The sequence below is a fragment of the Plecotus auritus genome (genome assembly GCF_963455305.1).
Source record: "Plecotus auritus genome assembly, chromosome: X".
Lineage (NCBI taxonomy): Eukaryota > Metazoa > Chordata > Mammalia > Chiroptera > Vespertilionidae > Plecotus > Plecotus auritus.
In genome coordinates this window covers 77,215,178-77,230,626 of record NC_137784.1, presented here as the reverse complement: position 1 = coordinate 77,230,626, position 15,449 = coordinate 77,215,178, and the positions used below count along the sequence as shown (strand labels likewise).

Below are 15,449 nucleotides of genomic sequence, written 5' to 3'. Positions count from 1 at the left end.
CATTTGCTTAAGTCTTGCCAGTAGCAACTGCCTTGAAAATGAGTGGTTATGATAGGTTACTAGGAGGGAAGAATGATATTCAAAACACAGCTGGTAGGCCCTAGCACCAAATATTCATATCTCCACGGGACTTATAGCTAGGTTAGCTACTACTGGTTTGCATGTTCCAACCCTAAATTATCACAATTCTTCCTTACCCCTTACTGTGTACTAACTATATGACCCATGTCCTGAAGATCATAGTGGATACCGAACCTGATAATGGGGTACCACAGGATTGGTAGAAACAACATGTGAATGTAGAGTGGTGACCAGAGTTGAGTAGTTGAAAACCATTCAGAGTAGAGAGACCCCTCTACCTATGTATATTGACTTCTCTAGTCAGAAAGTCCAGGCCTGTCTTGTAAAACAAAATGGACAAGTACCCAAAGCCATGTGTGGCTTGTTGAATGATGGACCAGGTTCATATGTTTGAAGTGACTCTAACAGGAGCTAGTCCCTAAAAGTCCTGAGGATGGAGGCCAAGACCTTGACAATGAAAGGAGAGAAACTCCAAGGCAACCACTTACCTGAAAGAAAATATGCTTTCTGGGCTCAATAAACTATTGTTAATCTTGGTCTCTCAGTTGCCATGCTGTGACAGATTTGTAAGAGCTCTTTGGCACATTTAGGATTCTCAAGGACAAGGATGAGAGCCAGTGGTTGGCAGTGATTATAGGTACCCTAGATTCTCTGTGCTCTTTGTACCTTAGAATCTAAGACATCTCTCTTTGTGCTGTTCTTTGCAGAAAAGAGGTATAGCTATCTGATAATCTAATCTCCTCCCCCTAATCAAAATAACAGTAACTAATATGTAATGTACTCATTATATGCCAAGCTCTATGCTAAGCATTTTGATATGGATTGTCTCCTTTGATCATCACAACAAGCCTATGAGGTAGGTAAGGTACTCTTATTCCTGTCTTCACTTGGAGAAATTCCCAGATCAGCTAGCTTGATAAGGGGGTTTACAATACAGTAACAGCCTGTGGTAACAAAATTAAGATTCATTCAAAAATAAATAAGAGCATGTTGGCTGTATTTGGGGAATATTCTTTAGGTAACTTCTTGTGATTGATGGATTCCATGTAGAAAAATTTGGTTGACACATACATTGTATAAAGGGAAGTGTCTCAATATACTGAAATTCAGTTCCGTCAGAGGTTGTTTCAAACTAAATTCATCCTGCACACATTCATAGATGGCACTCCTATCCCCCTTTTAGTTACACTTCCCCTTCCCTCTGGGTCGAGAAAGTATGCCTGCTTCATAAACACACATGCCATAAAGAAATGTGGATGGTACAATCTTCTTGAAAACCTTGGTTTGTTGAATTATAGTCTCCTGTCTGATAAAATTCTTCTTTAGTAGATATTTGTTGTATCCCTGGGTGAGAATGATTGTCAGCATGGTCAGTGCTACTATTGGGAAAATTGTAGGGATGTAGGTGGGTAAAGAGTGGCCATAGAAGACACAGGGAAGATGTAGTAGATCATGTGCTACATAATGACGTTTGGGTCAATGATAGATTGAATATATGACAGCGGATTATATGGAGTATAAGAAAAATTTGTTTGCAATGTTGAAAGGAAAGTCTGAACCCTACTAAGATGTTGGATTTACTGGTAGTTCTGGGTGGTTTAAATGGACAAGAAGACTCAGCATGTTTTCTATCCACCATGTTCCTGCCCCAGGCTAGGGCCTGGAGTTGGCCAGGGGGAGGAAGGGAGCCTGGGAGATCACAACCCCCCGACCCACCAACCCTCTGTTTCCCTCACTCCCTCTCTCTCTTTCACCTCTTCCTTTTATTATTTCTCCTCTCAAGCTTTATTTCTCTGCATCTCTTTTGCTCTATGCTCTCCCTTTTCCTCTCCTCTTTTTTGCCTTTCTCCATCCCTTACTCGCTCCTCCTAATGTCTTTTCTCTCTCAGACAGTGCTTTCCTCCACAGCCCTCCCCTAGCCCCCACAACGTGTGTGTGCATGCATGTACACACACACACACACACACTTTATCTTTTATAAAATATTTTACTGTACCTTTCCTATGTTTAGATATGTTTAGATACACAAATAGTTACCAGTGTGTTACAATTGCTTAAAGTATTCAGTACAGTAACATGATATACAGGTTTATAACCTAGAAGCAATAGGCTATCAGGGGTCCTCAAACTACGGCCCATGGGCCACATGCGGCCCGCCGAGGACATTTATCCAGCCCGCCGGGTGCCGCTGCCTGTCCTGCTTTGCAGCCGACTCGTCCCAGGCCTGCAGTGTGCATAGGAATTTGTTCATAGTTTTTTTTTTAAACTATAGTCCGGCCTTCCAATGGTCTGAGGGACAGTGAACTGGCCCCCTGTTTAAAAAGTTTGAGGACCCCTGGTAGGTATATAGTGGGTTATACCACCTAGGTTTGTGTAAGTACACCCTATGATGTTTTTATAATGACAAAATTGCCTAGCCACGTATTTCTCAGAATGTATCCCCCTCATTAAGTGATTCATGACTATATTTGGATAGGGAGGATAGAGCCCTGGCTCAGGCACACAGACATAAATTTTAGGAGCAGCTGTCAGTGATCAGCTGTAAAGTCTTGGGCAAGTCAACATCTCTGTACCCAAGTTCCTCATCTGGTTAATAACTGGGTTGGACTAGAGGCTCTATAACATTCCTTCCAGCTCTATGACTAATAGGCTGAATCCCGGTCAGAATCTGGTCAGATCCACAAGGTTCCTGGGATGGTTCCCTTGGAGATGAGGCCATATTGCAATGTAAAATAGGAAATGACACAGACTTAGTGTCAGACTCTCCAGGTTTTTCTCTCAGAAACAGTTATGGGCTAGTTGGTTTATACTGTCTGGTGAGATTGTATCAAGTAGGAGTTAAGAATATGAATTATGGAGTTGGACTTTTGTTTGAAAACCAGTTCTGCTGCTTCCTAGGGGGTGCCTTGGGACAAATGATTTGACCTCTCTGAACATCAGTTTCTGTGTTTCTAAGATGATGATAATAGAACTACCTCATAGGTTTGTGAAGATGAAAGGCATTAATGTATTGTAAAGTACTTAGCTCAGCACCTGGCAAAATGGAAGTGCCCAGTCAGCCATGTCTATGACTACTACTCATTGCTATCAACATAATTCTCCTGACATGGGCATGGCTAAGTTTCAGCATTTTTCCTGGATATAGCTTTATCTTTCCGGATGGAGTTTGAGAAATGTATAAACAGATCTTTCTGGCCAAAGCATCTCTAGAGTCAGATCTGGGTTTAGTTCCTTGCTCTGCTTCTTACAGGCTCTGGGACCTTGAGCAAATCACTTAACATCTCTGTCCTTATCTGTAAAATGCAGGCAGGTATAGTGCCTACCCCCAAGGGTTGTGATGAATATGATAATGAATGTGGAGAACTTAGTGCTGTGCCTGACATTTATAAGCCACTCAATAAGTGGTGGCTGTAATACTGGTAGTGAAAATAATCAGTGTTGTGAGAATAATGATTACCTCCACTACTACTACCCTTGTTGGCATAGAGCTTTGAGTGTGTTCAAGTTTGTACAGTTTTTGCATACCTAACCAAAATGTTAGGAGAGGCAGCTGTCACTGTTCCTGAAGGGACAGCAAAAGAGTTGTTGCCAGACTTCACTGACAATGGCTGGGAATTTAAAACTGAGTTGTTTTTGGAGGCATGATGAAAAAATGATTCAGCAGACCATATTCTCAGCAGAAAAGTTCTATTTATTTCTGCCAGTCCCATTATATCCAAAAACGGTAGGGGAAAATGTAATTCTAAACTGGCCCTGTACTTCTAAGACTCAATTTCAGTCGGTCAGCCAGGACATGTTGTTCATAGGCTTCCTGGGGAGCATCTGGGTGCAAAAATGTAAGGTCTCTATTCTTTGTCAAGGTTGTCTTCATTCTCAAATGGATGCTAACTGTTCTTGAGCCTCTCCATGGGTGTAACATTCATTTGATGGATAGATGTACAGGAAGGATGGGATTTCTCAGGAATGCGATGTTAGAGTAGGTGGAGTTGTATGGGATTGTAGAGGTATTAGTTAAATACAAATCAAAAAACTGAAATCGTCCTAATGGTTCTTGAGATGAGTTCATTTACTGAGGGAGGGATATTAGATGTTTCTTTTTATGTCCCTCCATTTTTCTCTTTAGTACTCTGTTAAAAGTCAAAGAAGAGACAGAAAACAGCCAGTCACTGAAAGCAAAGCTAAGCTCCAGGTTTCCTGTCCTTCCCAGACCACTCCAGATTAGGAGGGTATTGGCCACTTTCTAAGGGAGTGTAGACTCCACCTCAGCAGGCACCTACCCTCTTGCCTTGACTTTCTTTCACTCTTGCTTTTTCCCTTCTCCCCGTACTTTAAGGAATACTAACCACAGGTTTCAAAGATGTCTTCATAAGCATCTTCCAGCATCATCTCCTCTACATACCAGGTAGGCATTCTCTTTTTTGGGCTGGGTTCTGAGGTTATAGAAAAGAAAAATGGATTTCAATTTTGGACAGAGATTTAGGGGTAATTTCAGATATCTAGAAAAACACTTCCTCTATTCTTCCACCAGATTTCTTCTACTCAACTCTCATCTTCACCCCTCATTTCAGATCAGTGCCTCTCTCCTCTTCAGTGTCCCTGGGCAAGTCCAGGCCTCTTTGTATAGATATAACAATCCAAGACTCTGGGGTAGCCTGAGAGCCAGATCCCTTGGAGAGCAGAGATGAAATTATAATATTGATACTTGACCATCATGGTGACTGGGGTCCCAGCAAACACTGAGAATGAGGGGCAAAATAAGAATAATAGGCCTTCAAGTCCTCACAGCTATTTTTCTTTAATGCCTTTATTATATTGGGAAAAATCATATAGCTTGTTATAAAAAGAAAATTTCCAATAAGACAAAAATCCAAAGAAAGGCACCTAGGGATTTTACTTCTCTCCTAGTATATCACACCTAGAGAAAACCACTGTTAATGTTTTAGTGATTTTTCTCCAGATATTCTATGTGTATGTAAACATCATGCTATGCTCTGACTTCCCTTTTTGTCTAACAAAACATCAGGTTGTGGAAAACTTTCCATGTCAGTAAATATAAGACAACAATAGCCCTTTTAATGTCTGCATAGTATTCCATTGTACAGATGTACCATACTTTATTTAGTTGTTTTGCATTGGTAACATTTAGCCTGTTTCTAACGTTTAGCTATTGTACATAATACTGTAATTGGACAATCTCAAGCATCCTTTTCTGGGATACTTGTGTAATTATCTTTGGATATAGATCAAGAAATGAGATGATTGGTTCACAGGGTTTCCATATTTTTAAAGTTTTATATATATATATATATTGAAAGAGTGAGAACAAAAGGGAGAAGACAACCAAAGTACTCTCCATAAAGATTGTGCCAATTTGTACCTCCACCACTGGAAATTATAACTTTTAAGTGATATATAAATTATAACCTATACCCATTCAGACAAAGATCTTGTGTCAGCCAGTGCTGAGCCATCATACTGGAGTACTAGGTGGTGGTATCCAAGGATTCTCCCTGTCCTTCATCCACTTCTCCTGACCACCAACCATAGTATGAGAAAAGAGTTTCAGACTCAAAATAGGAATACTGTTTTATACATTGTGAGAAAAAGGTCTCTCTATAGGGTGTCCCTTCAAAATGTATACACACTTAACAGCTGATAGCTCAATTGATGTTTCTTTCTTTTCAGATTTAACCCATTGGAATTAATCATTATTCAAAGTGCGTATACATTTTTTGGGACACCTGTATTTTTTCTTCTCTGACTAACCACTGATCTAGCATTACCTTCAAAAAGATCATCATAATCATCATCATCATCATCATCATCATCATCATCATAGTCGTCGTACTCATCGTCATCATTGGTGTAAGTTGCTGGGAACTGAACATCAGCTTTATAGTTGTAGTGAAGCTTATTAGTGTTTTGAGCTCCATTTACCTCAGAACATTTATCTTCCTCCATGGGTTCATCTAAAGCAAATGTCACTGATACATTCTTTTTAGGTCTTAATCTTAAGCCTTCTTTCTGTACAGCAAGATGAAGGGGGAAAAGTCAGTTGGTGCCCAACAGTTTAGATATTGGTCCCTGGGGCAATAATATTTAAAGAGCCATTTACCTGTAGGATTGGCTTTAGGGGCCTAGTTTCCATTGAATTTTGTCTTAGAGGCTCTTCTTTTTCTTCCGTCATTTCTATGTTGGTAGGGAAGCTGGGGAACATAGAAAGGACAAAGCAATAGTGAAAATAGACACACTTCAAGCTCCTTAATTAAATTCAGCTGTTACCCCATTCCTGCATATGTATTTGAACAATGAAAGGGACAACAGAGCAGGAGGACATTTTAGCCTTTTATTCCTCAAAACCTTGATCACCTCCTGTTTTCTTATTTTTCTTTTTCATATTCCTCTTCTCCCCCATATTTTCTTATTATTGGATCAGAGAACTGCAAGTAGAGAATGTGGGGTGGCTCCAGGACGTTCATATAGAGACTATTGCCTAGAACAGGGGTGGGAAAACTTTTTGACTCAAGGGCCACAATGGGTTCTTAAACTGGACCGGAGGGCCGGAACAAAAGCATGGATGGAGTGTTTGTGTGAACTAATATAAATTCAAAGTAAAGGAGCGGAGGGGAGAGCAAGAGAACCCTCTGCTCTTTCAGCTCCGCGGGCCGGATAGAACAGCCGAACGGGCGGAATCCGGCCCGCGGGCCGTAGTTTGCCCACGGCTGGCCTAGAAGTTCCTTAAGGGGCTTCTGTTCCTTTTCTTCTCCACACGGCAAATCAGGGAATAAAAATCCTGTTTTAGAAAAGCTCTAATGTTGATAGTTTGACTTTACCTTTCTGCAACTCATCCCACTAATGTGACCACTCAAGTTGTGCCAGGGGGAAGGTATACCTAACAATGCTGGAAAGTTTATGGTCACTGACTTAGCCCCATCTGAGCCAATTGATCTTGAACGACTTGCTCAGAACCACACAGAATCCAAGCACCTCCCAAAACTCCCTGCTTATGTTGAATATTGATTCCTACATCTGTTTTCTTTTAAATTATATTTTTATTATTGATTTTAGAGAGGAAGGGAGAGGGAGAGAGAGAGAGAAACATCAAAGATGAGAGAAAATCATTGATTGGCTGCCTCCTGCATGCCCCACACTGGAGATCAAGCCATCGACCCGGGCATGTGCCCTAACCGGAAATCAAACTGTGACCTCCTGCTTCATAGGTAGACTCTCAACCACTGAGCCATGCTAGCTGGGCCTTATCAACCTTATAGAGGCAGCTCAGTACCTGACTGATGCACATTCATCCTCAGAGCCTGTGGTGTCCTTGGAGGTTGGGGTACTGGAGGTGAGTGACTGTTGGTGAGCACACATCTCTTCCTGTTTATTCTGAATGGCAGTTAACAGCCAGCGCAGCCCTTCAAGTAGGGGCTGATGGTTGCTTCTTTGGAGGTTTTGAATAGCTGAACAGGGTTCCTGTGACCAAAAGAGAAGACTCCAGCTCAGGAACCTGAGACCACTGGGGATCAAAATCCCTTTCACTCTTAGCCAAGGAGCAGAGGTACACATAAGCTCTGCATTGCTTAGAGAGACTTTAAGACTTCCTAGGACAGTGGTCAGCAAATTGCAGCTCGCGAGCCACATGCGGCTCGTGAGCCGCGGTTTGCCGCTCTGTTGACTAATGAGTTTGCCGACCACTGACCTAGACTCTCCATTCCAATAATTACAGCTGTTGTTGTTCCTTGTGATTAAGCCCCTATCCCAGTGGTCGGCAAACTCATTAGTCAACAGAGCGGCAAACCGCGAGCCGCAGTTTGCCGACCACTGTCCTAGGAGAACTCAGTGTTCACACCTGAGAATGTAAGTAAAAGCTAAAAAAGCCAAGGTCATTTAATAAAGTGGTTGTGGTGTAATGTCTTAGATTTGTGACTTTGGGCAAGGAACTCAGAGTTTTTGAGCCTCATCCATAAAATGAGGATATTGAAGCTTCCAGCTTTACAGAGCAATTTTCTAATAAGAAAACAGATGTGAGAGTGGTTAAGAGTGTGATATTATCATCATCGAATCAGAAATCACCACTATAGATATTACCTGGCAGGAAGAGGCTTTGCCTGAGATCTAGCATATGGGGCTGATTGTGGAATGGTGCAAGGTATGCACCAGTTGGGCTTGAGAGGGCAAAGGAGGGGAGGGGTTGACACTTACCAATCGGCACATGAACTTGTTGTCGTTCATTATCCTTTCCAGGAATAGATATTTAATAATATCACAAGGTAAGAGGGAGTTCTTCTTGTCTTGTTTATTTGCCAGTCTAGAGCAGGGCACAGGAGAGAGGGTAGGAAGAAGAGAGGAAGAGTAAAACAAATAGAGGCAAGAAAAGAAGGGAAATAGGGGGAGAACCTATTATAGTACAGTTTCTACATATTCAAGAACTAGCTTTAAAGACATACACAATGAGATGAACCAGACATTTTTTCTAGCCAATTTTCAATGGAGGAAAGAATAGCACAAATAATTTGAATCCAAGATCATCCCCAGATCTAATTTCTCGATTCATCTCTACACTATGCCATCGAACTTTAATTAAAATTACTAACTGGGATATGAACAGATTTGGACTTTTTAAATAGCCTCTGCCAAACTCTGTTCATACTTGAGTTGGGGGTGCTAATGAGGAACAAAAAATGCAAAAAGGGTGTGGGAGTGATGATTGATTGGGCCATTTGAAGTATCACCCTGGAATCAGTGCTAGTTACATGACTCTTGAGCAGTCTGTGAAGGGAGGAGGCCATTGGCATTAATTATACAAAATAGGGGTGGTTTTCTACCACCATTTCAGGGGATGAGACTGAAGCCAAAAAAGAGAAATAAATTCAGGAAGATAATCTTCAGGAAGAGTCAAGGGATGGAGGTAGGAAATCCAGATATTACTCTCCCATTTCCCTTTGATGCTTGCTTTCAAAGTTACATTTGCACAATTAGGTAACATTTTCACCCATGGCAGTGTGTAGTAGAAAGTAGCTCTTAAAAACAGACCCCAGAAGACTGGGTTACCCCCTGGAAGGGGAACTTGAGCACAAAGGCAGAGGCTTACAGTAGGATGGGTTTTCCTGCCACTCTTGCATCAGACAGCAGATGTGATAAAGTGGTCTTCACTTCCTGCATGCGTCCTAAGTCGCTGGAATCCAGGACAAAAACAAGCCCGTGTGCTTGTGCGTAGTAGTTGGGCCAGATTTCTCGTCCCTTCATATCTCCATTCAGGTCATAGATAGAAACTTCATATTCATCTAGCAGAACTGTAGTCAGTTTAGATTTCATACAACTGTCTATCTTGCTAGGAAGTACTATGCATAAGGGAAGAGAGGAGAAGCAACCACAAAGCAGAGGGATATAGTTAGATGAAAGAATTTGTTAAACAAAAGTTGACTAGAGCCTGCCCTGAGGAATGCTACTGAGGCATCTTACCATCCTGTTCACTCATGGATTCATTTCCCTAAACCAGCACTTTGCCCAGGCGACCCTCTCCTGGCTCAGTAATCTTCAGTGAGTGGCCACTGCTCCCAGGAGAGAATTACAGACTCCTTTGCCTCCTAACCTGCCAGACCTATCTCTACCCTGTCTGGTGTCCACAGTGTCCCTGGTACACACCCAGTCTTTTCTTCCCTCTGCTTCTTGGCTCACTCTCCCCACACTACACAAGAATGCCATGCTCTTTTGTGCCCTGGGTTTTCACAATATGCTATTTTCACAGCTTAGACCATTTCTTACACTGCTCTTTCCTTGGTTAATACCTATTTTTAAAAATCTATTTAGATCTCGTTTTCTCTAGAACAGGGGTCCTCAGACTTTTTAAACAGGGGGCCAGTCCACTGTCCCTCAGACCATTGGAGGGCCGGACTATAGTTTAAAAAAAAACTATGAACAAATTCCTATTCGCACTGCGGGCCCGGGACGAGTTGGCTGCTAAGCAGGACAGGCAGCGGCACCCGGCGGGCCGGATAAATGTCCTCGGTGGGCTGCATGTGGCCCGCGGGCCGTAGTTTGAGGACGCTTGCTCTAGAAATTTTTCCCTAACTCACACTGCCATCCACAAGTTTGGATAAGGTACCTTTCTTCTGGGCTTATCACTATAATAGTACATATGACAGTGTTATAAATTCAACAATTTACTAATATGGATTATACACTGCAATAGGACAGGGACCCTTTCAATTTTATTCACTGCTATATTCATGATGCCAAGGGCAGAGGTGCTCAGTAAATATAAATGAATGACCAGGAGGCTCTTCTGTCCTACCCTTTTTTCAAGGCTCAGGAAGGCTTCTTTAGGGAAGCTTCTCTGACCAGCCCAGCTCCACTTTCTCTCCCTTGTTGAGCACATGGTCTGTTAAGCTGGTCATTCACCTCACTCTGTGCATGCCATGTCTCCCCAACTAAAATAGTGAGGGAGGGGCTCTGCATTAGTTTACACTCAGTAAGTGTTCAATGCATGTTTATGGTGCCTGTTATTGTGGGTGAGTATGAAGTACTTTTCATATCTCTTCTAAGAAACAATACCAAATTCAGATACATTTGCCCTGTCAAGGCCATGGCCAGATCATACAGTCCCATAGGGCATTCCATACCTATTCTGCCCCCATAGAAGTGCAGTTCAAAAGGACAATCTTTCTACAAATTCCAGTCCATTGAACTGAAAGTTCTGACCTAGATTTCTGCCCACATAAGCAGCAACATGATTTTATAGGTTCTCTATACTCAGACTTGGGAGTTCTAAGACCAGAATTAGTAGCTTTCTATTTCTAATCTCAGATCTACTTGTGACATTTTCCTTAGGATTGCCAGAATGAATCATTTAGCTGAGAAGTTAGTAAGATGCTTTCAAATCTTTGGTAATGTATGATTATATAGACATTTACATGTGTATATATTTATATATATGCATATATTATCATTATTACATCTTAATGTGATCTTATAACTTCTGTTTTCATGTAAGTCAATGCTCTTTTTAATTATAGCTTTCAGATAACATACATTTTTAAGTTACAACTTTGATGTGATATTTTCTATGTCTGCATTAGACTACTTAAAATAGTAAGTGAATAAAGATAGTTTTAATTTGTTTCCAGCATGAAGGCAAGCTTTAAGTTATTTTTCCCTGTCTAATCAAAACATTTTCCTTAGTTATTTTTTCTTTTTACTTGAAACCTTACCAATTCCTTCAATAATGCAATCTATTTATTTTAATTTTTATTTTTTTTATTGTCTAAAGTATTGATGCAATCTATTGTTGGTGAACTCTAGAAGCCATGAGAAGTTGTTGTTCCCTGACACTTTACATTTCTCTTATTTCCTCTATTAATTCATAAACTCCCTGAGGACAGGTAAAGAAACTAATTCATCTCTATATCCCTGGTAGAGTATTTCATAAAGCACAACAGTCTGGGTACTGTCGGCTTCTGAGTTACATGGCGGTGATAAAGTCCTATCCTACATCAATTGAATCAGAATCTCTATGCTGGGACCCAAGTATTTGCATGTTTAACAAACTCCTATATTTAAAAAAATCTGTAGGTGATACTTCTGCACTTTAAAGTTTGAGACCCACTATCCTAAAGAGCAAAGAAATCCATGCCTGTTGTGTTTCAGCATCATCTGGTGCTGCTTGTTAGATTTTGATTCCATGCCCACCCCCCTCCAGTTCAAAGTATTTGAGCCTCCAGGTCCCACTAATTAAGTGTAAAAGAATCCCACGTTATTCTGATTTTTGGCTTTCAGTACTAATTATGCTTAGGATCACCTATGGAGCTTTTGAAAACTATGACACTAGATCTCCTTCTCTGAGGATTTGATGCCATAGATCTGGGGTGGGGCTCAAGCATCATGTTCTTTTTTAAAAGCTTCCCAGGTTATTGAAATGTATAGCCAGGTTTGAGAGGCACTGCCCTAAATTTCCTCATTTAGGGCACCTGCTTATGCTCATCCTTGTGTTTTTCACCCCACGTGACCTTTCCAGACAAAACAGTTATAGTATATGGTGTCATTGAGAATAATGGTTTCTGATCGCAGATAGTTTATAGCTTCAAAGTTACAACTTATAGTAACACAAGTTACTACTTATAGATTGGGATTTCCTTCCTAGGCTATAATCTGTTATCTGAAATCATAAACATTTGCAGGAACAGGAGAGGTGAGCTATTGCATATTGCATACAGAGTAGCCTAATAGATTGACTGTAGTAGTCCTGTATGGACTGAGACATTCCTTAGAATGTGACCTCAGTGGAACTTTGCTTCTTGGCCATTAGAAACTTCTCTGTGAATGAATTTACAACTCCAGGCTCTATCCTCTAGGAACCAGAATGGAAAGCAGACACTATTCTCAAAGACAAAATAGCATATGGCTAATTACAGATGAGTGCTTCCCAAAGCTGGCTGCCCATCAAAAGCACCTGGAGAGTTCTTAAAATATAGATTCCCAGGCCCCACCCAGGTAGATAATGGAGAGGATAAAATGCTAGGTAGTGGGACAGCATTACAGAAGGCATAGGTATGTGAAATAGATCAGTATGATGGCAGAGGAATAGCAAGTCATTTGTTTTGGCTCTATCAGGTCACATGCAGAGAGCATGAGAAATGAAGCTGGAAGAGAAGTCAGAGACCAAATCATGGAGGACCCTGTGTGCCTCTACAGAACTTAAAAATTTTATTTTGAATACAATGGGGAGGTATTGAATGCTTTTGAGCAGAAAAAAAGTGCCATTATCAAATTTTAAGTCCTTCAGGCAACTGTGTTGACTGAATGTTGGGGGGACAACTAGAGATGGAAAGATCAGCCAGCAGCCTGTTGCTGTAGTTCAAGAAAATCAATGCAGGTTTCCAGTACACCAGTGGCAGAGGAGTCAGGTTAGCCCTTTCCTGGACTTTGCTGAAGGCTTCTAAGTGATATAAAATTCAGCCACATCATCATACCCCTACTTTTATTTAATAAACATCAGTGGAGGGCATCCTATGCCAGCCTGTGTGCTGGGCTCTTTGACTGACTAGCATTTAGCTGTGTCTTCACAACTAGAATAGTAGCTCCCTGCAATTCTGTGTAAATGCTTCTTGAAATGTCAAAGTATTAAACTGGAAATCTGGTATTAAACTTGCATATCTCTGAACTGACAACATTTCTCAAGTTCCTCTATATTAACTGTCATAAAGTATTTAATGTTATTAAACTTCTTAAGACCAAATTCTACTTTAATTGAGCTCTGAAACTAGACACTTTTTCAAACATGCTATCCTTCATAATTGACTGCAGTGCTTTACATAGTTTGTCATTCATACTGACACTATATGAGGATGTTCAATTAGGATATCTTGTAAAGGGAGATGGTGACAGACATTACATGAACAAGCTGATAATACCCCAGGAGAGGATTGTGTATGTGTGTTGGAAAATGCTTATCTTCAAAAGAGGGAACCTGAGGGCTGTGAAGTAAGGCTAGGAAGGAATAATTATTTCATTTGTCACTGGGGCCCAAGAGAGACCTAAACCAGTGTCTAATGCTTCTAGTTCCTTACGTCTGTGGAAGGCCTCCACAAAAACAGTTTTTCCTGCATTCTCCAGACCGATGATGATGATGGTCACATTCCTATTAATGGAAAAGAAAAATGAGCCAAAGCCTTAAAAGCAGTCAGTTCTTAAGCTAAACAAAGAAGTCTACTCTTCCTTGGTGTTTGGGGATCTTCCTACAGTAGTCCCAATATATGTACCATAAAAGGCACAGCCAAGGTGGTAGAAGGTTATATAGGAATCCCTTCCCAAGGTCTCCAAAGATGTGTTTCTTCCTGAGTCACTTGCCTTGCAGAATTAGCCATTCTCCTCAAACCTTGTCCTCAATCTTGCAGACACTGACTAATCACTTCCCCTAACAATATACAGTATATCATGATTTGTCCCATGAGGGACTGTGGGCAGATACATTGGAGGAAATGGTGGAATAGGTCTAGGGTAATAATTACAATATTACCTTCGTGTTCCATCAGTATTTAGTTGAGGCCAGCAGGATGTCACTAGCTTGAACATGATTCAGCTTTGTTCTGTAATATTAAGGGAAACAAGTAAATAAGAAATCAGCCCCATTATTAACATTGAACTTGTCAGCTTATAACTACATAGGTGCTGATAAACAGAAAGGCTTGGACTGATAGAAGTCCATTACTTTATTCTAGCCACCCTTATCTATAAATGTCATAGAGTGAGGGGTGGGTAATCCTCAATTCTACTGGCATATTCCTGCAAAATGGGATGGTTTCTTGTTAAAGCAACCTACACAGGCATGATGGCATCAGGTGTGGCCTTCCCTTCATCCATAGATCATCCCTGTTGGGAATATCTTCATTCAACCATAGGTGGGGTGGGGTGAAGCCTTGGAGAAGAACCAGCTTAGATTTCAAGGACCTATTTATTGGGAAACCTGTTATAAGTGACAACTATCTACTGTGCTTGGTTCTCTTATTGCCTCTGTTTAAAAAATGTTGGTGATCCATTGTCATAGATTTCATAAAATTCCTAGAGTTGTAAGGGACCTTAGAGATCATCTAGTCCAGTGGTCGGCAAACTGTGGCTCACAAGCCGCGATTTGCCACTCTGTTGACTAATGAGTTTGCCGACCACTGATCTAGTCTAATAGATTGCAAACATCAGTCCAGGTGCCCCACTCTCAAAGATTCTCAGGGAGTTTCATAATCTCTCCAGGAGTTTTCAAAGTGCAACCATATTTGGAAGTGAATGTCTAAGTAAAAAGGATAATTTAGACAATCACCTCAAGGTTCATCCATGTTGTAGCATATAGTAGTATTTTTTCCTTTTTATGGATGAATAATATCCCATTGTATGGATATACCACTTTTTGTTTATTCATTAGTTTATGTACATTTGGCTCTTGTCAATAATGCTGCTATAGACATTTTTGTACAACTTTGTCGACATATGTTTTCAGTTTTCATGGATACATATACTTAGAAGTATAGTTGTTGGGTCATATAACTCTACATTTAAACTTTTGAGGAAGTGCCAGACTGTTTTTCCAAGTGGCTGCAACATTTCACATTCCCACTAGCAGTGCAGGAGGGTTCCAATTTCTCCACATCCTTGCCAACACTTGTTGTCTTTTGTTTATAGCCATCCTAGGGGGTGTGTAGTGGTATGTGATTGCGGTTTTGATTTACATTTCCCTAATGACTAATATATTGGAGCTCAGAGCTGGGGGAACTCTGGTTGGGCTACCAAAGTATTTCAGCTGATACTCAGATAGGCTTTGCTTAGCTCTCTGATGAGCACACTGTATGTGCCAGTTTATCATTGGATAACATCAGAGTCAT

General features: G+C 40.9%; 1 protein-coding gene across 1 annotated transcript; it reads right to left on the bottom strand.

Annotated features, from left to right (window-relative positions):
* Positions 1–4,419: 4,419 nt before the first annotated feature.
* ARL13A (ARF like GTPase 13A) lies at positions 4,420–14,439 on the bottom strand (the record flags this gene model as incomplete). Its single annotated transcript, XM_080653099.1, has 8 exons — positions 4,420–4,511; positions 5,865–6,105; positions 6,197–6,287; positions 7,367–7,554; positions 8,284–8,389; positions 9,173–9,422; positions 13,647–13,717; positions 14,399–14,439. The coding sequence occupies 8 exons, from the start codon at positions 14,437–14,439 to the stop codon at positions 4,420–4,422; spliced, it is 1,080 nt and encodes a 359-aa protein (XP_080509225.1).
* Between the last annotated feature and the right edge of the window lie 1,010 nt (positions 14,440–15,449).